The 25320-nt window shown below is 42.2% G+C and overlaps 3 protein-coding genes across 7 annotated transcripts; 2 read left to right on the top strand and 1 right to left on the bottom strand.

Moving 5' to 3' along the window:
• Positions 1-4089: 4089 nt before the first annotated feature.
• Positions 4090-10500, top strand: zbed4 (zinc finger, BED-type containing 4). The gene is made up of 2 exons (XM_038977758.1): positions 4090-4211; positions 5763-10500. Exon 2 carries the CDS (start codon positions 5946-5948, stop codon positions 9756-9758), a length of 3813 nt encoding a protein of 1270 aa, XP_038833686.1. The 5' UTR covers positions 4090-4211; positions 5763-5945; the 3' UTR covers positions 9759-10500.
• A 228-nt stretch (positions 10501-10728) lies between these two features.
• Positions 10729-18010, bottom strand: alg12 (ALG12 alpha-1,6-mannosyltransferase). 2 transcript variants are annotated; one of them, XM_038977759.1, is made up of 9 exons: positions 17815-18010; positions 15632-15764; positions 15261-15434; positions 13102-13296; positions 12764-12867; positions 12303-12526; positions 11916-12085; positions 11576-11651; positions 10729-11484 (listed from the first exon to the last, which is right to left on the bottom strand). In XM_038977759.1, exons 1-9 carry the CDS (start codon positions 17971-17973, stop codon positions 11244-11246), a joined length of 1476 nt encoding a protein of 491 aa, XP_038833687.1. In that variant the 5' UTR covers positions 17974-18010; the 3' UTR covers positions 10729-11243. The 2 variants fall into 2 exon arrangements, with proteins under 2 accessions (XP_038833687.1, XP_038833688.1); XM_038977760.1 differs by lacking the exon at positions 11576-11651 and having other exon boundaries at positions 11332-11484.
• A 121-nt stretch (positions 18011-18131) lies between these two features.
• Positions 18132-24217, top strand: LOC120031915 (cysteine-rich with EGF-like domain protein 2). Of its 4 annotated transcripts, none has more exons than XM_038977761.1 (11): positions 18134-18518; positions 18924-19006; positions 19213-19323; positions 19546-19637; positions 19726-19902; positions 19969-20157; positions 20271-20354; positions 20528-20623; positions 23228-23368; positions 23627-23698; positions 23898-24217. In XM_038977761.1, the coding sequence occupies exons 1-11, from the start codon at positions 18387-18389 to the stop codon at positions 23954-23956; spliced, it is 1236 nt and encodes a 411-aa protein (XP_038833689.1). In that variant the 5' UTR covers positions 18134-18386; the 3' UTR covers positions 23957-24217. The 4 variants fall into 4 exon arrangements, with proteins under 4 accessions (XP_038833690.1, XP_038833692.1, XP_038833689.1 ...); XM_038977763.1 differs by having other exon boundaries at positions 18138-18518; positions 20059-20157; XM_038977762.1 differs by lacking the exon at positions 23627-23698 and having other exon boundaries at positions 18132-18518.
• Positions 24218-25320: the final 1103 nt, after the last annotated feature.

Below are 25320 nucleotides of genomic sequence, written 5' to 3'. Positions count from 1 at the left end.
AGGGAAGCCAAAGTCATTTCACTACCAAAGAGTGGTAAAGCAGCCTTAACTGGTTCTAACAGCAGACATTTCAGCTTGCTGCCAGCTCTAAGCAAACTGTTGGAAACCATTGTGTTTGACAAAATACAATGCTATTTCTCTGTAAACAAATTGACAACAGACTTTCAGCGTGCTAATAGAGAAGGGCACTCAACATGTACTGCACAGACACAAATGGCTGACGATTGGTTGAAAGAAATTAATAATGAGAAGATTATGGGAGCTGTACTGTTAGATTTTAGTGCAGCCTTCGATATTATTGATCTTATCCTGTCGTTGAGACAACTTATGTGTTATGGTTTTTCAACCTCTGCCATATCGTGGATTCAGAGCTATCTATCTAATAGAACTCAGAGGGTTTTGTTTAATGCAAGCTTCTCTAATGTCAAACATATAGGTTGTGGTGTACCGCAGGGCAGCTCTATAGACCCACTACTCTTTTCTATTTTTACCAATGACCTGCCACTGGCATTATTAAACAAAGCCTGTGTGCCCATGTTTGCTGATGATTCAACCATATACGTGTCAGCAACCACAGCTAATGAAGTCACTGAAACCCTTAACAATGAGTTTCAGTCAGTTTTGGAATGGGTGGCCAGTAATAAACTGGTCCTGGTCATCTCTAAAACTAAGAGCATTGTATTTGGAACAATAATTCCCTAAGCTCTAGACATCAGCTGAATCTGGTAATGAATGTGGTGGCTGTTAAATATGTTGAGTAGACTAAATTACTTGGTGTTACCTTAGATTGTAAACTGTCATGGTCAAAACATATACAGCACCCTTTATTTTTTATTTTGTCTCTATACTGCAAAAGTTTGGATTTGAAATCAAACAATGACTATGAGGTAAAAGTGCAGACTGTCAGCTTTAATATGTGGGTATTTTTCATCCATATCGGGTTAACTGTTAAGAATTTATAGCACTTTTTGTACATAGTCATCACATTTTAAGGCACCAAGTCTATTGGAACAAATTCACTTATATGTGTATTCAAGTAGTAAAAATGTAAGTATTTGGACCGATATTCATAGCACGCAATGACTACATCAAGCTTGTGACTCTGAACATGTGTTGGATGCATTTGCTGTTTGTTTTGGTAATGTTTCTGATTATTTTCTTCCCAATAGAAATTAATGGTAAATAATGTATTGTGTCAAGCCACTTTTATTTGAATTAAGAATAAAATATGTTTCTAAACACTTCTACATTAATGTGGATGCTACCATGATTTCAGATAATCCTGAATGAGTCGTGAATAATGATGAGGGAGACAGACGCACAAATATCCTACCCCCAAGACATGCTAACCTCTCAGCATTACAACAACAGGGGAGGTTAGCATTTTTGGGGGGTAGAATATTTGTATACAAAAAAAATTGTTGTCACAAGCTTGATGTAGGCATTGCATGCTTTGAAAATACCCTCAAATGAAATCTGACAGTCTGCACTTTAACCTCATAGTCATTGTTTGATTTCAAATCCAAACTTTTGGAGTATAGAGCCAAAAGAAGAAAAAATGCATCACTGTTCCAATAATTACGGAGGGCAATGTAGATTAAATTATTGTAAAGATGGGGAGAGGTCTGTCCACACTAAAAAGATGCTCTGCTATTTTGACATCACACTCCAAAAAGTAAATCCTGCAGCCTCTAGTTTTGTCTTATCTTGATTATTGTCCAAACATGTGGTCAAGTGCTGCAAAGAAAGACCAAGTTAATCTGCAGCTGGCCTAGAACTGAGTGGCACATCTTGCTCTTCATTGTAATCAGAGGGTGCCAGGCTGCCCTTCATTACGCACACCTGTCACCATCATTACGCGCATCTGCGCAATATTGGACACACCTGGACTCCATTACTTTGTTGATTACCCCCTCTATATCTGTCTGCTCCTCAGTTTGTTCCCTGTGTCAGCATTGATCTCGTTATTTTCCTCCTGTCCAGACGCTGGTCCTGTTCTGTTTCATGTCCATGTTTCATTATATATTCACTCCCTGTACCTGCTTTTTGTCTCCAGCGGTGATCCTTACAGAATGTTGACACCACTAAAGGAAGCATCAGGGAATTTTTGTTTCTCTGGCTCCCTCTCTGGCGCTCAAGAGCACCAGGCTGCCCTTCATTACACAGAGGGCTAATATAAATACTATTCATGCCAGTCTCTCTTGATTAAGAGTTGTTGAGAGACTGACTGCATCACTTCTTATTTTTATAAGAAACATTAATGTATTGAAAATTCCAACTTGTTTGCATAGTCAACGTACACACAGCTCTGATGCACACACTTACCCCACCAGACATGCCACCAGGGGTCTTTCACAGTCCCCAAATCCAGAACAAATTCAAGATAGCGTACAGTATTATATAGAGCCATTATTGCATGGAACTCCCTTCCATCTCATATTGCTCAAATGAACAGCAAACCTGGTTTAAAAAAAGATGAAGCAACACATCACGGCACAACGCCTCTTCCCTATTTTACCTAGATATTTTGTGTGTACGTATTAATATGTAGGCTGTGTTCCGTTTTTAAATGTATGTAGTTCTGTCCTTGAGCTGTTTTTGTCTATTAATGTTCTGTAATGTGTCATGTTTAATGTTTTGTGTGAACCCCAGGAAAAGTAGCTGCTGCCTTCGCAACAGCTAATGGGGATCATAATAAAAACAAAAATACCTCTGAGCCAGCTGTTGCCTCTCTTGCGTGAGCATGACAGACATTATGGAGGAACCATGAGCTCACGTGGGAAAGCATGCGCACGCGAGAGAGGGAAACTCCACTTACAGCGACAGGAACCTTTGAAAAATGTACAATGGTTAACAAACGGCCACACTCTAAAAATGAGGGGTTCAACAAGGGTTCTTCTAAGATCCTAAAAGTTCTTCAAAGAACCTTAGGGTTCTTAGTTGTCCCCAAAAGGTTGAAAAGTGTCGCCAAAAGGTTCTTCCAATAACCCATAGGAAAAGGTTATTCCAAGAACCCATTGGAGGTGGGGTTCATTGAGGAACCTCATTAGTTCTTGCAGTAACCTAACTGCCCAACTGAAACATTTGGATTTGAAAGGACAGCAGGTGCAGGCACTTAACTGAAAAATGTAAAGATCTCCTCAATTTAAGTTAAGGTTTGTCCCTGGTATCTAAATTCCTATTGTTTTACGATGATACCCTCTACCTTTTCATATTTGTGCAAATCTTTCTAAAACAGAAAATGAACACAATTCAATGGATATCAATCAACAGAGGTAGGAATATGTAGGCTATAAGAATATGTTGAAGGCTAGCTGTATTGAGTGCAGATGACTGAACTGCTCACTTTTGTCTGTGTCTGCAGGTATACAGATGAGGAGGCATACAAAAGGTATCTCTGTTGGTATTGGAATGTTATGCAGATCACGTTTAGTAAACTATCCACCATCTTTTACCTCATCTGCCCCCTGTCCTGTGAAGCTTCAAAGCATGCGTGAAGATTTACATACATGTAGCCTAGTAATTTGTTCAAAGTTCGGTCTGTGTTAAAATTCAAATTCACATTTGATTTGAGTTTCATGCTGTCTGAGACAGTGTCTAAATGTAGACTCATTCCACACATAGTAACATTTAGATTTCACATTGTTCTCAGACTATTATACAGCAAGCCTTTCATAACAATTTGTTTTGCCTGTGCTTATAGAAGTGAAATGTGTTCATATGCATAAGTGTCGAGTTTTGTTGTGTAAATCATTTGCCCAACGTGATGGTTTCAGTGCCCCTGTGAGAGACCCTTCAGGTCAAGAAACCCCGTTGGTAAGGTTAAAATGTAAGAGCAGTGATAACAGGAGGAAAACAAACAACACCGTTGGTAAAAAATGATTAGTGTCTGTGTATTGGCGATGGCATATGCACACAATGTTAAGAATGCACCATGGCGTCTGTCAAGAAGTAATATTCACGTTTTGATCTATTAAAGAAGTGTTGCTTTATCGACGAATGTTTCGTATTTTATTGTCCCTGCCGCCATATTGGAAAACCCTTCAACCCAGTGACATCATAAAGCGTGTTCCTTCCGTCCGATGCTGTGTGGACCCGATTCAACTGAATGTGAACTGCTAGGAGACAAAGCAATGAAGTAATCCCCCCGGATCAATCAAATGTGTCGTATTTAACTGTTTAGTAACTGAAACATAAGCCACAATTTCAAGGTATGTATACTATCTTGGTCTAATATGATTTCTAGGGGTCTCTTTTTTTTCTCTCCAAATAACGTCGTGAGTAATGTTCTGGGCTGATTCGGTTGGTCCTTCTGTTCCATTACCAGGGCACGATCTGGTTCTGTCTCACTAGACAGGTTATGCCCTGTGTGGTTTAGCTAGCTGGCACGACCAGGGTCCGTACTGTATCAAACACTGTCCCCAATTAATAAATAGGCTACTTCATATATGTAGTTGAAAGGCTAGTTAGTCGGTTTGTGAAATTATGGTTTCAGATTTCTGTTTTAGAAAACCGAGTGTGTGGTATATGTTTGTTTTTGTGTAGCTAGGTTTAATGTGATACCTTGTTAGCCTCTGACACTGACATTGTTATTAACTTGGCTGGCTAGCATTTGGCATTACCTAAATGGGCTCCAAATTATGAGTTGAGTTTGAAGTAGCTACTATTTTAAGGCAAATTAATGTGTCACCTTAATCCTGGATTTTGCTCGTTAGCTAACTACCCGGAAAAGTATTAGCCAGCTAGCTAACGTTGGATCAGGAAATAAGGCTACTGTAGCTAGCTAGCTTTCACGCTAACTAGCTAGTTAGCAGTTGGATAACGTTCAAGCTAGAAAATGAGTATGATACTGCGGTAGCTATTTTGTTTAGATTCCAGACATAGATATGGTCCGATCACCTGTGAGATCGGATTATGTTTGTAGTTGCTACAGTCTTGGTGAAACATTTGTTGTGGTTTGCTGGTAGCTGCATGCATGAATAACGATTAATTCCCCATTTGTCTCGTTCTGGGTTAGTTAATCTTAATGAACACTCAATGTGCCTGTGTAATAAGCAGTTTTATTTGTAGGCTAACTAAAGGCATTGTTGCTAATAAAATAAGGTTTACTTACTGTGGTAACCATGAAACCGATTATTAATTTGATAAATGTGTTGTGATCTAGGCTATTTGTCAATCATACATTGGGAAATTATACTCATGATATAATTACATTAAATTATCATCATACCTACTTTGAATATTAATAAAATGTCACAAATTAATGTCAGACTATACATTTTGTCATAGATGGGGCTTAAAGGACCCCAAAGTTAAATTCATTGCTGGAAGCAATGCACACCAACATTGAAACCCATTTTAAATTAAAATGTTTTGGGTGGGGTACAGCCTAAATAATGGTAGGCTAGTATCACTCCACAAACTCAACTCTGGACCTCAAAGCCCATTCCACTGCATTTTTGTTTTTCCTCTTTAATCAAAGACTGCTTTAGACTTTGGACACCTGGTGGGTGCAATTAATTATCAGGTAGAACAGAACCAGCAGGCTTCGGAGCTCGTAGGGTCAGAGTTGAATACCCCTGCTCTACACTGTCGTACTGCTAAGCATGGCTAATATATAATATAACCTAACACATCTGTTAAGGGTAATGTGAGGTCCGTTAGGTTGCCGCCTGACATGTTAAACAGTTTCTAGTCTGTCAACTTGTTTTTATCTGCTATTTGATGAAATATCAATGTTTATTGAATTTCTCTCATTCCAGATCCTACTAGAAAAGGTGGAAACTTCAGTGCATTCGAAAATGGACTACAAGCTTGCTCCTTCTGATCTGGACAAGCAGACTGAAACGTTGGTGTGAGAAATGCTCTCACACCCATGACTCGTTAACTTTTTTTGTCAAGCTGCATCAGAATTAGATTTTCTCGCAGAACTTTGGTCAGCTAACATGGATGGAGAGGAAGACCTCTCTCTTAAGAGTGAAGAAGATGTCGTAGATTCAGAAACTAATGGCATAGAAAACAAGAAAAGAGAGGCGAAAGGAACATGTCTAAAAATTGAGGGGCAAGATGGCTACGTGTTTAAATCATACAGCATTACCCCCCATGACACTGCAGATGCAAAGACCTGTCCATCTAAAACACTGGCTAAAGACTCTTCCCCCGTGGCTTCAATTCACGAGGAGGAACCAGACAATTTATCTATTTCTCAGGTTGATGGACAATTTAAAATGAATGGGTCTGTCAATGAAACAGGTGAGGCATGTGACAAAGAGAACTCTCTTAGGCCTACTTCTCCAGCCATTTCAAACAAAAGCCTAAATCTAAACACTGAGATCAAGATAGAAAATGACACATCTGAACATATTGAGGAAGACGATCCAAACAGTATGGAGGAGGGGACCCAAGAGGATGAAAGGTTATCATATGATAGTTCTGTCGGCCCCTTTGTTACTAGAGACAATACAGATGATTACAGTAGTATGCTTAGTGGGTACACAAGCACTCTTTATGATGTTGCGATGGATGCTGTCACTCAAAGTCTATTGTCATCCATGAGAAGTCCCGCTAATGCTAATCCCAGGAAGAAATCCCCTGCCTGGAACCATTTCTGCATATCTCCACGTGATAGTACCAAAGCAATCTGTATGTACTGTATGAAAGAGTTCAGTCGAGGTAAGAACGAGAAGGACCTCAGTACAAGTTGTTTAATGAGGCACGTACGAAGGGCTCACCCCACTGTGCTTTTACAAGATTGCGACCTCTCCTCAAATACTCTGACTGCTTCTGCTGCCTCATCGGTAATATCCCCCTCAAATAACGGAAGCCTGGCAGCTAGCATTACTACTCCCGCTGCACAAAATAACTCCTCACCGTCCACCTCTTCAGCAGAGGGCTCTGACATATCATCATCCAAAGAAGTGTTACCAAAACTTGAACCAAAACTAGAAAAGGGTCCCAAAAACAACACTGGCACAGTCTCATCCTCACATTCCAACAACAACCATGAAGAAGCAATGGATGGAGGTGGGTCTGAGCGCCTCGCTGCAACTCCTAAAAACTCAAGTTCTCGTAGAAGATCAGCTGTGTGGAAGCATTTCTACCTGTCACCTGCTGACAGTTCCAAAGCAGTATGCATACACTGCATGAATGAATTTAGCAGGGGTAAAAATGGAAAGGACTTGGGCACTAGCTGTCTGATTCGCCATATGTGGAGAGCCCACAGAGAAATTGTCATTGAAGAAAATGGACAGGGCTCCAACATCCCACCACCATATACAAACCCACCAACGCTATTGTCTCGCTCTCAGCTGCATCAGGACTCAGTAGTGGACATTAAAAAAGAATCCCCTTTCGCTCCATCCTCCCCAGAAACAATATCTGACAAAGTGCCCCATAACGAAGGTGAAAGCATGGATGTGAAGGAGTCTGACACAATAAACCAATTGGAACAGGATTCCTCCCTCAATCTCTGCTTTGGACTTCGAGATGAGGATGTTCCTTTACCTTCCTCACCGTGCGATCTGTCCCTAGAGGGCTCAGGCCTGAAAGAGGATCCGGCGAGTTCAATCTTCCAACAAAACAAAAAAATCATGAAACGGGTGAAATCCGAAGTGTGGCACCATTTCATCGTCTCTCCAGGGGATCAGCTTAAAGCCCTCTGTCGATACTGCCCCTGTGTCATCAGCCGAGGGAAACGGGGCGACTTCGGAACCAGCTGTTTGATGAGGCATCTAATGAGAAGGCACCCTGATGTCCTCAAAAACCAAAAAAGCACAAACGATAAGGACTCCTCACCTCATCCCTACGCTATTCTCTCTGCTGCTGAGGCTGTTCCAGCCAAACTGACTAACAGCCCTGCCAAAGAGAAAAAGCCACATAACTCTGTGTTCAGTAAAAAGACATCAAAGTTGTGGAATCATTTTTCTATTTCCCCTTCCGATCCCACTAAGGTGGTTTGTTTGCACTGTAGCCGCACAATAAGTCGGGGCAAAAAGACGACAAACCTCGGAACTAGTTGTTTATTCAGGCACATGCAGAGATTTCATGGAAATGTTCTTGAAAGTAACAGTACTATCTCAGGTGATGTGCCGTCTGCTGAAATTCACGTTAAACACGAACTCATGGACACTTCTGTGTATGACGAAAACTGTGAAAGATTTGATGACTACCATCCGGTTGCCAAAAAAATCACCAAACTCGTTGCCGAAATGCTTGCACTGGATCTTCAGCCATCAGCCCTAGTGGAGAACACTGGTTTGAACCGATTACTGGAGTACCTTCAACCTCAATATTCTCTACCCTCCTCTTCATATTTCACCAGCATTGCCATACCAGACATGTATGAGAGGGTGAAGGAGGTTGTTCTCACACACCTGAAAGAGGCTGAGAGTGGTATCGTCCATTTCACAACAAGCATCTGGGTCACTAGCCAGACTCGGGAATTTCTGACTCTTACCGCCCACTGGGTTTCATATGAATCATGTGTTAGACCTCAGGGCGAGGACTTTCACTGCTCTGCTCTCCTCAGTGTGTCACAGATAGACTGTGACCATGACATGCTCAATATACAGAAGCAGCTCGAATACTTCTGGGACACCTGGATCAGCTCCTTAGGGCTGAAGAAAGGATTTACTGTAACCGACAACAATGCCATTGCAAACGTCCTGGAGGACAACAACCATGTCATCGTGCAGTGCTTTGGACACACCATAGACCTAATTGTGAGCGAAGCCATAAAGAGTCAGAGGATGGTTCAGAACCTTCTAAGCATCGCTCGGAAGATCTGTGAGCGAGTGTATCGCTCAGACAAAGCAAAGGAAAAGTTGGCCGAACTGCAGAAGGTTTACCAGTTACCTGAAAATTGCCTCATCCAGGACGTTCCCTCAAAATGGAGGACATCCTTCTTCATGCTTGAACGTCTGGTGGAACAAAAGAAAGCGGTCGACGAGATGTCGATAGAGTGCAACTTCAGGGAAATGATCAGTTGTGACCAATGGGAAGTGATGCAGTCGGTGTGCAATGCGTTGAAGCCCTTCGAAGTGGCCTGCAGGGAGATGAGCAATCGCACTGCCAGTCTGGGTCAAGTCATACCACTGATACACATTCTCAACCGAAAGATAGACATGCTCTTCGATGAGACGATGGGCATCGACAACATGCTCAAGTCTCTGAAGGAAGCGATGGTGAGTAGGATGTCATCAACCCTACGCAACCCCAGGTACACTTGGGCGACAATGTTGGACCCGCGGTACAAGGCTTCCTTGTTCACGGAGGAAGAGGCGGAGCAATGCAAACAAGACCTCATCAGTGAACTTCAGGTGTCCCTTTCTACCTCAATTGAGACAAAGCCTTCACTATCCAACGGATGTGGTGGAGAGGTCCCAGCGTCATCAAATGGCTCTCCCTCAAACAACAAGGACAACCTCTGGGCACTCATGGATGACATCAGACACAAGATAAAACAGGAGGACAAGCCAAAATCATCTGAGCTGGCAGTACTGGAATACTTAGAGGAGGACATACTTGATCAAAGCTGTGATCCACTGGACTATTGGAACCTGAAGAAGTTACTGTGGCCTGACCTTGCCAAAGTCGCTGTCCGCTACGTGGGCTGCCCTCCCAGCATTGTCCCAGCAGAGATTCTGTTCAGCACAGCCAGTGTGAACTGCACTCTGAATCAGCCCATGCCATTACTAGAAAACATGGAGGGGCTTCTCTTTCTAAAGGTCAACCTACCGTTAATTTATTATCAGCACTGATTAAAACCATTGCTTATGAGGAGCTCCTTATCAAGGTCCAATTCATAGAACTGTGAAATGACCCTTTTGGATTCAGGGGTAACTAAAGGAGAATAGATATATCGAGGTTCATTCAAAACATGAGTGCATTTGGAATTGTTAATTGCATTTTTGTGTACTACTGTTGAAACACTTTAGAATTTGCATCAGTCAGCAACTCAGTGACGTGTCAGGGAGGGAGGGGTGTATTTAGCAGTAGGGGTTGTGAATATTTGTTCCTGTGTCTTTTTTTATGTCAAAGTTGTCTTCTCTCTCCTTGTGCCTTATCCAAAACTAATTCAGGTCAAATGCTGTAAATACTTGTGCAAATCAAGTCTTTCAATTTACATGGCTTAATTTTAGAAACAATGCTGGGTTTTTTTTCTAAATGAACACATGGCCCAAAAATAAATGCTGTGACTGAAAGATGTTAAATTTTGTTATTTAATTATTTCATTGTGAATTTGTGGCTCATGGTACTGTTGATTTAGAAATTGCTTTAACTTGCTGAAATAGTTAATATTATGCAAGATGTTGTTTGAAGCAATTTATTTGAAAATGTCTAGCGCAATTTTAAGCTTATTTAAGGGATTAAATTATGGGTTGTCAAGTAATGTACATATGTATAAATAATGATTTCTGAACTTAATTTGATAAACGTGGAAGCATTCAGACTGGAACCATGCCAATTGTCGTCATTTGTAAATAAAGGTTTCTTATGTAATCCTTTGTTCCTGGTTTATGTTTTGTATACAAAATTGGACCTGTTCGGTAGTGGACATTGTAGCAACAAAAGTTCAGGCACCACCTGCCAGTTTCACTTCGTATTCTCCCTACAAAACATGACCCAGACATCACCAGGGAATGTTTAACTGTAACCTTTCTGTAAACAGTGGTCCCTAGAAACATGTAATAGTGCCTCAAGTACTTCCTTGTAAGTCAACACCCAGGACAAGTTTCCTCATCAGTTTTATTCCAAAACTCACGAGCAGTTTTGTTCATATAGGAAACTATACACACATTAAGATGGATCAATAGCATAATGACATCTTTGAACTTATTTCAGAAAAATGCACTGTGTTGAAGGATGGCAGTTATTGAACTGGGGTTATCTGACCACTTTGTCTGAAGGAAGTGTTAGACAGTAAACAAGTTACCTGGTTTGGTGGAGTAAAATTGGATAAGTATATTGTAATGGATCATTTTCAGTTGAAGTAATGAAAGGCCTATATACACACACTTTCTTTGCATGTGAATGGAGATCTAAGTTGGCCAAGCTAGACACGTTCTAGTCATTTACATATTAAAAATAAAGCAGGTGATCCTACCAATACCTGGCTCCAACCAACTTATAGCCCAAAAGAGTGATTGAGTGTTCTGTTTTCAATACACTGCAATTTAGTTTTGGTTATTTACAATTTGGTCATAAGAAAAAACTAAATCCTGAAAAATGACATCCCTGTCAGTTCAACTGGGACGCTCAGGGTCGGGTACTCTTTCTAGCAACACCAGTTTGTCTCCCAGGTTTATACTGAAGAAAGGAAACCGAAAGGCATTCAACAACATGTTGCTGTAACCTTGGATGAAGGCCAAAGGCATGTGGGAATCTTTGAGTAGTGCTATCTGAGTGGCATTGGCCTCCATCAGAACATGGGAGTAGGTCTTCATATCAGGGTGTCCAGGGCCAACGTCTTCTCTCTTGTCATACCTGACAATAGAACACAAAGCTGAATCCTTAGAATACCTTTAGAAGGTTGGAAACAGTTCAATTCCAGAATAGAATACCTAGTCAAACTAACCTCCAGTTTCTGTTCAGTTCTAAGAAACGTGACACTCCAGTTTGGGCAGCAAATACATCAATATGAACAGAGACATCTGAGGAGAAGCAATTGATTACATACAGCCTTTAATCAGTGTTTCTGCAACCATGATACTTCCCTTACTGTCTGATATTTAAAAAAAAGTATAACCTCTTACCAAGGGATATAGTGGTAAAAAAAAGTGGGTAAACACTGATAAAGTAAGTTAACGCTCCTCCCTACTATACATAATACATTTTTCCGCAAAAGGTGAAACGCTCACTAAAAGTAAGAAAGGTGTGTAAACATTGTTTACCCTCCACTACATCACTGCTCTTACCTGATGTAGATGGTACTAGTTTATGTAGTACCTGCACCCCCCTGCCTCCAGGGTAGTTGTGATGGGACACGTACAGAGATATGCTGGAGTATGCAGCATTTGTCACCAACTGGCCAACCACGATTAAGGAGCCAAGTTTATACATCCAAGATTTGTGGTAGTTGTTCAGGCTGTAGGACCGAGAATTAAAAGGTTCAACATTATTAAATAATGTGGTTTCTCTGTCCACACTTAAGCCCACCCTATGTCCCCCGAAAGACAATTGAACTGTGACTCCATCCTGAAGGCCAAAAATGTCAATAAGCACTAACCATGTTTTTTTCAACATTATACTAAACCTCCCTGAACAGACAACACTCATGCCAATAACAGCCTCTCTCTCCTTACATGAAGGAGCAGCCCCGTGCAGCCACTATATTCAGCACAGGGAAGGTGTAGAGGATAAAGCGTAGCTCCTTATGGGGCAGGAAAGAGTAGAGCAGGATAAATCCTACAGTAGGCAGCAGCAGGGTGCGCGTCCGTCTGTCCAGCAGGCCTAGGGGGATGAACAGCACTGAGCAGCCCAGGGCACGGGGTAGAGCAGAGTAGAAGTACCACAGAAAGGGGGAGGTTTACTGGGGGAGAAAGTCAAGGAAAGATAGCAAGTTGTTTTCAGATCAAAAGTGGGCTCTCCGTGATGAGTGGAAAATGACCCCATTACTTTCGTAATATTATCACAAACGTTGATACTAACTCAGAATCGATCAAGGAGAAGCAGGTGTCAAGCTGCGTTGCATGATTTAATTAGTTGACTGTGTGGGCATTGTTGTTATGGGTTTATAACAAGCATTTAGTGAAGTGAAGGATATTCCCCAGTTGGAGCTCTTGTTCAGGATGGTGTTGTACCAGAGTACCTGGCCCTCGGGCCAAATCAGCTTATTCCAGAAGAATGAGTCAATGCAGACAGTCAAAGCTGAAAGAGAGCAGATAAAATTAGACGTTCATCTAAAGAGCACATATATTTATAACACTTCTAATCCTGAAAAACTACAGGGTATGTATGCATTTGTTCCAGGCAAGCTACAGCACACCCGACTCATCTAACTACTATAGCCTAGCCAGCTGTGTTAGTGCTGGGCTGGAGCAAAAGCCTGCACACTCTGTAGTTATCCAGGACCATAGTTAGTGTTGCTGATAACAGATTTACCTAATGACAGAGCACCTGCAGGAATGGCATAGTAGAACAGTTGAAGGATCCCCAGCCTCCTGCTCAGTAGTGACATGAGCAGCATAAGACCCAGGTAGAGACACAGTTCTGATCTAAACACGATGATGACGAGCGCAGAGAGACAGATGAAGGACCCATACCTCTGCCCCATCCATGCAGTGAACGCCAACAGAACTAGGAAGAAAACAGAACAGACCATTTAACTGCATAAGATTATCAGAGAAACTGCTGGAAGAAAGGACTTAAAATAGACTATATACACAAAATTATGTGGACACCCCTTTAAATTAGTGGATTCAGCCATTTCAGCCACACCCGTTGCTGACAGGTGTATAAAAATCGAGCACACAGCCATTTCCATAGACAAACATTGGCAGTAGAATTGCCTTACTGAAGAGCTCAGTGACTTTAAATGTGTCACCGTCATAAGACGCCTCTTTCCAACAAGTTAGTTCATCAAATTTCTGCCCTGCTAAACTGCTCTGGTCAACTGTTAGTGCTGTTATTGTGAAGTGGAAACGTCTAGGAGCAACAAACAGGTCAGCAGCGAAGTGGTAGGCCACACTAGCTCACAGAACGGGACCGCCGAGTGCTGAAGAACATAAAAAAAATTGCCTGTCCTCACTACAGAGTTCCAAACTGCTTCTGGAGGCAACGTCTGCACAATAACTTTGTCGGGAGCTTCATGAAATGGGTTTCCCTGGCCGAGCAGCCGCACACAAGCCTAAGATCACCATGTGCAATGCCAAGCGTCGGCTGGATTGGTGTAAAGCTTTCCGCCATTGGACCCTGGAGCAGTGGAAACGCGATCTTTGGAGTGATGAATCATACTTCACCATCTGGCAGTCCAACGGACGAATCTGGGTTTGGCGGATGCCAGGAGAACACTACCTGCCCCAATGCATAGTGCCAACTGTAAAGTTTGGTGGAGGAGGAATAATGGTCTGGGGCTGTTTTTCATGTTTCTGGCTAGGCCCCTTAGTTCCCATGAAGGGAGTTCTTAACACTACAGCATACAAGGACATTCTAGATGATTCTGTGCTTCCAACAGTTTGGGGAAGGCCCTTTCCTGTTTCAGCATGACAATGCCCCTGTGCACAAAGCGAGATCAATATCGAAATGGTTTGTCGAGATCAGCGTGGAAGAACTTGACTGGCCTGCAGAGCCCTGCCCTCAACCCCATCGAACACTTCGGGATGAATTAGAACACCAACTGCGAGCCAGGCCTAGTCGCACAACATCAGTCCCCTACCTCACTAATGCTCTTATGGCTGAATGGAAGTCCCTGCAGCAATGTCCCAACATCTAGTGGAAAGCCTTCCCAGAAGAGTGGAGGTTGTTAAAGCAGCAAAGGGGGGAAACAACTCCTTAACACCCATGATTTGGAAAAAGATGTTCGACGAGCAGTTGTCCACATACTTTTGGTCAATGTAGTGTATTTTAAAGGTGCTACACCTAGAATTGTTCACCAACAGTATGTGTAAGCTAGGTTAATTGCAACAGCACTAGGCTCCAGTGAAAACAAATCTCCCCCCTCACCGCATCCCATTTTCATGTAACATGGGAGACTCGCAATTGAGCCTTACTTTCAGTTTTGGTCCACCAGCTTTAAACAGCTGTACAAATTTTATTTTTTGTTATCGAAAATATATTTCACATTGATTTAAATGGTACAATGATTCCCTACAATATGCCGTGCTTGTTTTCTCACTGAAATTGAGAAAACAGTGTAGAATTGTAGCAACCAGGAAATGGCAGAGTGATTTTTACATTGGCCACTTGATCCAATATCCACTACATAACAAAGCCACAAAGTCAAAACAGGTTTCCCATTTTGACAACAGGTGCCACTCGGCGGGAGAAAGCAATAGGCGAATATCACAGCCAATCACAACACTGCGGGTAAGTAATACTGTGAAACACCATCATTCCTCTATTACTGCAGATATATTATGGACATTATCTGAAATTACAATGGGGGAAAAATCCTTTCTGTAGCACCTTTAACACATTGGTGGACATTTTTATTATAGATTTTAACCTACATGAGGCTTCTCCAACAGTATTTCCATCAAGATTTTCATCCAATAAATTTTTATACTATAGTCATGTCTTCAATATACATCAGTGTCTCTTACCTATTGGCAGTGCAAATACGTTGGGGAGGGGTCTCGTGCTGTAGAACATGAGATGGAACTGTGAGGCGCAGGTGAGACAGAACAGTCCCGCAACTGTCGACCCGAACTGCCTCCGAACCTCCCTCTGCATGCGCCATAGAGCTAATGTCACACACACTCCCAGGCAACCTCGCACTGGATAGCAAAAAGGTACACATCAATACATTTGAGTAAGTGGACTGAATTGTACCAGACAAGCTGTACTTGATTTAGTTTGTCTGGCACTATGGAAACAATTGAGTAGTCCCAAAAGTGAAAATTCTATTGGACCCAGGTCTTCTCTATTGCACTGCTGTTGTTTATGGATATCATATAATAGCAGCAGGACTTACCCATCAGTTGTGTGTAGAATTTAGAAGCCTCCAGTAGTGACAGCAGGTAGAACAATGGGGAGCATACTGTTGATATGAACACAGCACCAAGGCATGTCCGTGGCACCACACCAGGGAATTCATGGTGGTCATACTGGTGAGACAGTGGGAAGATACTGTCAACATCAGCAATGGAGTTCTGGCATTTAAATACACTGCTCAAAAAAATAAAGGGAACACTAAAATAACACATCCTAGATCTGAATGAATGAAATATTCTTATTAAATACTTTTATCTTTACATAGTTGAATGTGCTGACAACAAAATCACACAAAAATTATCAATGGAAATCAAATTTATCAACCCATGGAGGTCTGGATTTGGAGTCACACTCAAAATTAAAGTGGAAAACCACACTACAGGCTGATCCAACTTTGATGTAATGTCCTTAAAACAAGTCAAAATGAGGCTCAGTAGTGTGTGTGTGACCTCCACGTGCCTGTATGACCTCCCTACAACGCCTGGGCATGCTCCTGATGATGTGGCGGATGGTCTCCTGAGGGATCTCCTCCCAGACCTGGACTAAAGCATCCGCCAACTCCCGGACAGTCTGTGGTGCAACGTGGCGTTGGTGGATGGAGCGAGACATGATGTCCCAGATGTGCTCAATTGGATTCAGGTCTGGGGAACGGGCGGGCCAGTCCATAGCATCAATGCCTTCCTCTTGCAGGAACTGGTGACACTCCAGCCACATGAGGTCTAGCATTGTCTTGCATTAGGAGGAACCCAGGGCCAACCGCACCAGCATATGGTCTCACAAGGGGTCTGAGGATCTCATCTCGGTACCTAATGGCAGTCAGGCTACCTCTGGCGAGCACATGGAGGGCTGTGCGGCCCCCAAAGAAATGCCACCCCACACCATGACTGACCCACCGCGGTCATGCTGGAGGATGTTGCAGGCAGCAGAACGTTCTCCACGGCGTCTCCAGACTCTGTCACGTCTGTCACATGTGCTCAGTGTGAACCTGCTTTCATCTGTGAAGAGCACAGGGCGCCAGTGGCGAATTTGCCAATCTTGGTGTTCTCTGGCAAATGCCAAACGTTCTGCACGGTGTTGGGCTGTAAGCACAACCCCCACCTGTGGACGTCGGGCCCTCATACCACCCTCATGGAGTCTGTTTCTGACCGTTTGAGCAGACACATGCACATTTGTGGCCTGCTGGAGGTCATTTTGCAGGGCTCTGGCAGTGCTCCTCCTGCTCCTCCTTGCACAAAGGCAGAGGTAGCGGTCCTGCTGCTGGGTTGTTGCCCTCCTATGGCCTCCTCCACATCTCCTGATGTACTGGCCTGTCTCCTGGTAGCGCCTCCATGCTCTGAACACTACGCTGACAGACACAGCAAACCTTCTTGCCACAGCTCGCATTGATGTGCCATCCTGGATGAGCTGCACTACCTGAGCCACTTGTGTGGGTTGTAGACTCCGTCTCATGCTACCACTAGAGTGAAAGCACCGCCAGCATTCAAAAGTGACCAAAACATCAGCCAGGAAGCATAGGAACTGAGAAGTGGTCTGTGGTCACCACCTGCAGAACCACTCCTTTATTGGGGGTGTCTTGCTAATTGCCTATAATTTCCACCTGTTGTCTATTCCATTTGCACAACAGCATGTGAAATTTATTGTCAAACAGCGTTGCTTCCTAAGTGGACAGTTTGATTTCACAGAAGTGTGATTGACTTGGAGTTACATTGTGTTGTTTAAGTGCTCCCTTTATTTTTTTGAGCAGTGTATATTTTTTAAACTAGGCAAGTCAGTTAAGAACAGGTTCTTATTTACAATGATGGCCTACCCCGGCCAAACCCGGACGACGCTGTGCCAATTGCGCACTGCCCTATGAGACTCCCAACCACAGCCGGATGTGATGCAGCCTGGATTCGAACCAGGTACTGCAGTGACGCCTTTTGTACTGAGATGCAGGGTCTTAGACCACCCGGGAGCCTAAACTATTTGTCATTGTTTAGGTGGGCACAACATGACTTACGGGCAGGTAATGTTGTAGAACGCGTTATCAAGAGATGAACAAGATAGTGTAACACTGTCAACAAGCATTTGCACCATGCATGTGTAAAAAAGATTAACGTTAGCTAACTTTTAGCTAGCTACCGTTAACGTTAGTTGGCTGTTGTATGCGTAGCTCTGTCTTACCTTTTCAAAATCAAGTCTGTGATAAAGAATATCATGCACTGCTTGTAAGTTGAAACTCTCTTCAACTTTTGTAAAAGGACAAATAAACAAATGTAATAGAGTCACCGAAATAAGTAAAAACAACAGTGATTTCCCAGACGCAGTCCTCTTCTCTGCCATGACGTGAAAGTATATAGGAAGTTGACGCGTGCGCAAGAATATGGAAATGTTAATTTCTTTTTCCACGTGGGTAGAATGAAGACGGGTGTCCCGCGCGTGGCAGAATATCATTGGTACTTACAGTGATTGATAGGCAAAATGGCAAATCACGACAAGCCACAACCGTACCAACAGCCTGTCCCGAAAAAGTAGCTATTTCTTTCTACCTGCATGTACATATTTCTTTCGAATGCTTTGCATAGATAACGCGAGCTAACTTCCAATGAATTGTTTTATATGTGGCTGGACTTTGTGCTGCATGTTTTTAGGGATAGGAAGTTTGCTGGCAAGTGGCTAAGGTATAACGTTAGCTATGATGTGAAACTTCGAGTCATTCAACTGCTATCCAACTAACGTTACTGTAGTTAGCCAGAATGCTATCGTTCCGTCAATTATTGTGGCTATTTTTTAGCCTAGCTTTTATTTTACTCTCACAATGCACCTATGCAAAAGACTTAAAAAGCTCATGTAATACCTGCAAACAGATAGCTGATAACTTCATTAAGGTAAGTTTGAAATGTTCTTCTGAGCATAATTTGCCTTGGCTAGCTGGGCAGTACTATCAATTGGTCTGATTCAAACAACAATCAATTGATGTGCTTTTATTTACCAGTGGGCAACCAATGATGGTGTATTGTGCTTGAAATGCATTACTGTAACTAAGCCCTCCTCTTCTGACCTTGATGTAGGCTATGTAATATGACTGAGCATCATAACACCAGTATACTAGTGAGTCAATTAACGTTAGACCAGTTTATAATGTGGGAGTCAGACCAAATAACTAGCTAACATATGTGTGCTCTTTACACCCAGATTACCAGTGCTGTAGTACATTTTCACCATTGATCAAATGACTGCCATAGTCTGTGTCTGGTTAACTAGTCTTCATCCTCACACTACTGTACCAACAGGGATTGGACCTAACAAAAAAACAGAACTTTGGTGGAGGAAACACCGCTTGGGAGGAGAGGGCACTTTCCAAATATGAGACGAGGTAAGATTCCTATACACCACTCATCACACAAACGATTCCTCCTAATGCTGGACTGTTGCTTTGCTTATCACATCTGTTTGCTCTGATCAGTGATTGCTAAACCTATTTGTCATGGTGACCAAGACCACGTATTCTCTGTTGACCCAGTGGCACAATAGAAGCTAATTTCTCTGTCTCTTCCCTTTCCCTCCTCCCCCTCTCCTCAGTGAGATCCGCCTAGTTGAGATTCTGGAGAATCTGTGTGACAGCAGCAGCTTTGACTGTAACCACATGGTAGAGGAGCATGAGGACCACTTTGAGACCTGGTGGTTCAAGAGGTGAGTACTTGACCTGAGTGCTCAGCTAGAACAAGAGGGCAGCACATGTCCCATTAGCGCCAAACCCCTTACTTACTTACCTTTTACTTCTCCTGGAGCATAGGCCATTGACATCAGATTTCATGACCCCTTATCACTATATTTGTCCTTGTGGAATATCTGAACTTCCAGGCTGCAAGTCAATGGTGTATTGTGATTTGACATCTCACTCTTCCAATCCAGGCAAAAGAAGCATCCTGATCTGTATAAGTGGTTCTGCATTGATACCATCAATGTGTGCTGTTTGAAGGGAACATTTGGCCCTGATTGCAATGGTAAAGACATACTCCTCCAACACCACATTTATTTGACTAATACCAACCAGCCATGGGTGAATGAGAATCATCTGTTTCCGTCTGACAGCCTGTGTGGGGGGTTCCGAGAGGCCTTGCCATGGCAACGGTGTGTGTGATGGTGATGGAACACGAGGGGGTAATGGCAGGTGCGACTGTGACCATGGTTACAAGGGGGAGTTCTGTCTGGATTGCATCGACGGATACTTCAATGAAATTAGGAACGACACATTTTCACTATGCACAGGTACTTGGTTTATTATGTTTGCATGTTATTTTTTAACAATGGTTTACACAAATCCATTCCTTTCAGATCTAAGCAATGTGCCTAGGGGACAGGCTAGGGGTGTATTTGGAGCATGCATCTCAGACCACCTTTCCCACTCAATCCCATACACTACAGAGTGCCATTCCTCCTGCAAGACCTGCACTGGTCTAACCAATGAGGACTGTGAGAAGTGCAAGACTGGCTGGGGGGAGGATGACGAGGGGGCCTGTCTTGGTGAGAGAGACATTTTTATACTTTTCCGTGGCATAATAAGTACTTTCCCTGTCATGAATTTGACATCAAGATCAAATTCACTCTTCCTGTTGCTTCTCATTGTGTGACACTAGATGTGAACGAGTGCTTGAACGACCCTCCTCTCTGCAAAGAGGATCAGTACTGTCTGAACACAGATGGCTCATTCTCCTGTAAAGGTACTGTAAAGCTGGTTTACTATTTAGTGAGAGGACCATATTTACTATGTTGTTGGATGCATACAGCTATTGTATTAGGGACTGAAAATATAAATATGTATACTGACTAAGATATTTGTACTAAACTTTAAACAAGTATTAACATTTGACCTCTGTTTTCTCCTCTCTGGCAGGCTGTGACAAGGTGTGTTCAGGCTGTACTGAGGCAGGGCCTGATAAGTGCCAGAGCTGTGCTCCTGGGTACCAGGACACAGAGGGCACCTGCACAGGTAGGGAGTCATGGGTAACTGCGTACGTGGAGTGTGTCTGAAAGTGGGCTTTGCAAAACAAGTGGGAGGATCAACACGAGGTGTATCGAAAAGTAACCGCTTGCTTGCTGCTTCCTTGTAGCATTTTAGCTAAGCCTAACCCCTTAACCTAAACCTCATTCTCCTAACGTGCCATGTTACTTTTCCTAACATACAAGGGAGCAGCCACGCAAAAGTCTTGAGTGGCAACCAATCTGCCCATTTTTCTTTCACGCAACGCACACTTTGTCACATTCCACATATGCAGTTACCCACACATGGAGCTAGGACATCTCACCTTACAGTATGGCCCTGAAGTATCTTCCTTTCCTCTCTCCCTCCCTTCATCACTTCTTTGTCATTTTATTCATTATTTTATCCTTCTTTCCCTCCCTGATGTTGCCACCATCAGTTGTCCAGCCTGTGTACCCTGTTGGCCAGTAACAGAGAGGCAATAGGCTTGGACATAGAGTAACTCGTCCACAATGGAGGTATGTCCATAGTCTGGACACTACCTTAAAGGCAGGACGATACAGTACATTACCACTCGCAATGCTATCCCTACATTTCTCTACATGCTAAATCTAGATCCATGTTTTAACAGTCAGATACTTTGCTTAAATATACTTTTTATGCTTTAAAGATGCACTATGCAGAAATCGCTCCGCCATTGCCTGGTTGCTGAAATTCTATTTGTTTGCATAATTTCAGTTTGTGACATGACGGGCAAGTATAGTGTAGAGAATCATTGTACCATTTAAACTGCTGTGAAATATCTTTTCCATAACCACAAATATTGTATTTTCAGCTGTTTGAAGCTGGTGTACAAGACCGAAAGTAAAATATTTAAAAACAGGAAGCATAGAAATAACACACATGGAACAGATCTACCGCTTCATAGACTTGCTTCCAATGAGAATGACAGATCTGCAACTCACATTTCTATGTGAATTTGGTCGGGTCACCCAAAAAGTAACATATTGCATCTTTTAATGAAATGGGAATTACATGGATGTTGTTGAATGCTTAATGACATGCTCGTAACTCCTTGACGGTCTGTGAGGTTTAAAATGAGGGAGGACGATTATTTGTTTTATGAGCATGGCCTTATTTCTATTACAGCGTATTGGATGACTGTCATTCATATTTTATTCACCCAGCCCAATGTAACATCGATAGGTTTAGGCTACTACATAATACTCAAATTTAGCAAACGAGAGTTTCTTTTGGACAAATTCAGGTATATTTATCCCCATTCCGTTCGCTTCCGTTTGAAATGTTTTTCAACAGAATTGCCGGAATGGATACTTTCATAGCACTTAGCACATAGCACTTTCATAGCAGCCACATACGAACAGCATGATAATTTTGCGCTTTGTATAATTCCTTCTCGCGTCTACGTACTCTCCTCTTCACTTTTTCACTTGTGGACTTCAGTGCAAAACACATCAGCTGTCTGTGACCAGGCGGAAGACAAACTTTCCAAGCAGCACCTTCATATCATAACCGCTACACACAGCCTACATTGTTGTCACCATATTAGCAAACGTCATTGCCAACACATTAGTAAATCTGCTACAATCATGCAGTTCAGCAGTTGCACCAGCGGGTCCTGGTGGCATTAAATTAATAAAACTTAAAGCTTACCTTGACTTGGAAGAGTTCCACTGTTGGATAGCCATAGCTAGCTAATTAACATAGCATCCGTCTCTGTTTCAGTGTAGGCTAAACTAGCTAGCTGCATTCGCCAGCAAAGGGAAAATGAAAGAAATACAACTATATATAGCTAGCTCTCTTGTTTCTCCATTTTTCAAGAAATTCATTTGTTCAAAACTGTTCAACTATTGTCTTTCTATCTTTGAGTCAACTACTCACCACTTTTTATGCAGTGCTAGCTAGCTGTAGCTTCTCTGATCCTTTGATTGGATGGACATGTCAGTTCATTCTGCAAGAGCTCCGATAGGTTGGAGGACGTCCTCTGGAAGTTGCCGGCATTACTGTGCAAGTCTTTGGAATGGGTCTAGAACCATGAGCCTCCTAAGTTTTGTATTGAAGTCCATGTACTCAGAGGAGGACGGAAACTAGCTGACCTCCGGCTACACCATCGTGCAGCCCTACAGAGTGCTGTTGGGGCTGCTGTAGACCTTCATTTCAAAACAGTGTGTTTTAATCAATTATTTGGTGACGTGATTATATTTTGTATAGTTTTATGTAAAAAGGTAACTTGTTTTTAATGTTTCACTTTTTTATGAAATTCACTGAGGATGGTGCTGTTTGTTACTATACAAATACTTTGCCAACTGCTGATGTAAAAGGGCTTTATAAAACGTCTCTGTCTGAACCTCATCTCCAAAGCAAATTTTTCAGGAAATTGAAAACAATGACCATATTTTCCCATTACCGAACATACAATTATAAAACTTCAGAAGCTATTTTGAATACATTCTTGGTTATAGAGTCATGAAATTAGTACACCGAGGGAAGTTAATACTTTCAATAAATGTACAAAATTTTAATAATTGGCAGAAATTGAGTCATCAGACAGTGCTGAAAACCAATTTGATGGTTGATTTGTTCTCTGTTTAGATGTGAACGAGTGTGAGCAGCCTGACTCTGTGTGTACTGCGGAGAACCAGGAGTGTGTGAACAACAAAGGAAGCTACATCTGTATCTGTGCCAGCAGGTACGAGGAACAGGAGGGAGTCTGTGTCAAAATACCCGAGCCAGGTAATCAATAATAACAGTCTTGACTAGTTGATTTGATGATTTTAAAATGCATTTTATACATGGCAACACACTTTAATTGAGTGTAGTTAGTTATCTTGTGTTAAATTATTGGTTTATGTAACTGCATTCTGCGTAATAAGTCATGTTGACCACAACAATTAATTAAATTAAATCCAAATCAAATCACTCTGACTTGGTAGGTTAAGTACACTGTAGTTACTACTACAGTAACAGTATACTCTCTATGAAATACTGCAGGTGCAGTTGTATCAGATGACTCTTGGTTCTCTTGGTTGACACTGTATTTCACATCACTGCATGATCAAGCAAGTATGTGTTTGAAGTTTTTCTCAAATTCTATGTCCAAAATGAGGTCATTCCTTTTGCAGCATACACTATACACAAAGACAAAATTAACACCGAAAGGATATTGTGTTGCCTTATACAGTACGTGAGTTGAGGGGTGTGGGACTTCCAGCGCTGGGCAGTTATTTTCAAGTGCTTGTGGTTTTGTCTTTGTTACCTTCAGAGGAGAATGTGGAGGCGCCTGAAACAGTGAAACGTCCAGAAGAGCACGTGGACCTTTGACCTCAGGAAAAGAACCAATCGGAACAAACCAGGAAGAGCATTTGGAGTAAATGTATTAGATGGGTGTGACCTGTGAGACTACACCCCTATAGCTCACAGCATCAAAATATCTTGAGGCCACTACTTTTAAATAATGACATGGCAGTTATTGAACACTTGACATGCATACTGCACTCTTTACAGACTTTTATACCTGTGGATTATGGATGGATAGCCAACAGAATGGCTGAGAAAATAAAGGTTCAACCCCCAAGTACTCTGGTTCTTGTTTTTGCTGTGGTTAACTGAACAAGTGTTGTCTATTACTGTCTGGTTTTTATTTTCATGCAGGATTTTAACGTAATTCAAATTCAGTTTTTGAGAACAGAAATGATGGCGCGCATAGGTCTGATTATGGATCTGTCTGGATTAGCAGTGCCTAAAACATCCTCTTGGGGGCAGTCAATGCAATTCAAATACTGTTGTAGTTTTCAAAATTGAACACAGAGTGGCACCCTAACCACATAGAATAAATCTCAAATCAGCTGTTAGTTAAATGAATCGGCAGAATGAAACGTACTGTTTTTGTTTTGTTTGAGATGAAATGGATCAAATGTGGTATTATTTTAGGGTTAGGCAATTGAAAAGATTGACGACCATGACTTGTGGATGAACTAGTGAAATGTGTATGTTTTAGTATGAACCTGATCCTAAATCATCAAATCAACTGTTATCTGCTCCTGATCAAAGGCCGCATATCCCACTGACCTGCTTCTCACCCACCTAAGGAATGACGTAAGTTGTTATGACTGTTTTTGCAGCCTTAGAGCTGGATGAGGAGCCAGTTGAAACCTGTCCTGGCTGGTGCTTTCCACACAAAAAAAGCCCCCCCCCCCCATACACACACTGCTTATTGCCCACATTACCTCTGTCTGTGGTACTTTGATGCTGGCATTGATCCTTTTCCAGTGTTTCATCTGCTCAAAACCAAAATGTGTGCCAAAAGTGAGATGAGATTTGAGTTTACAAGAAACCTCAATGATATTCCCTGTCTGTGCATAATGGTTTTGTTTTTTTGCACCCAGATGCAAGATGTTATGTCAGCATTGCAAAATTAGATTGGCCAAGATCTCCCTACATATGCTATATAAATGTAATTCAGGATTGTATAGATGAGTAGTGTACAGATGATACCCTAATATTGCTCGGAAATACAAGGAAAGCTCCACTTGCAACACTCCACCGACTCGAACAGTGTATTGCAGTCAGTGAAGAAAGTATGCATTCGTGTCACAACTGGTTGCTGTGGATACTTAGTGATGCCGTGAGTAGTCCTTCAACTTTGCTCTTCCAGCATTTCTCGCTCTGTCTCTCAAGATCGGAAA

This window comes from Salvelinus namaycush, chromosome 38 (genome assembly GCF_016432855.1).
Source record: "Salvelinus namaycush isolate Seneca chromosome 38, SaNama_1.0, whole genome shotgun sequence".
Lineage (NCBI taxonomy): Eukaryota > Metazoa > Chordata > Actinopteri > Salmoniformes > Salmonidae > Salvelinus > Salvelinus namaycush.
This window is presented reverse-complemented; position numbering and strand designations above follow the sequence as displayed.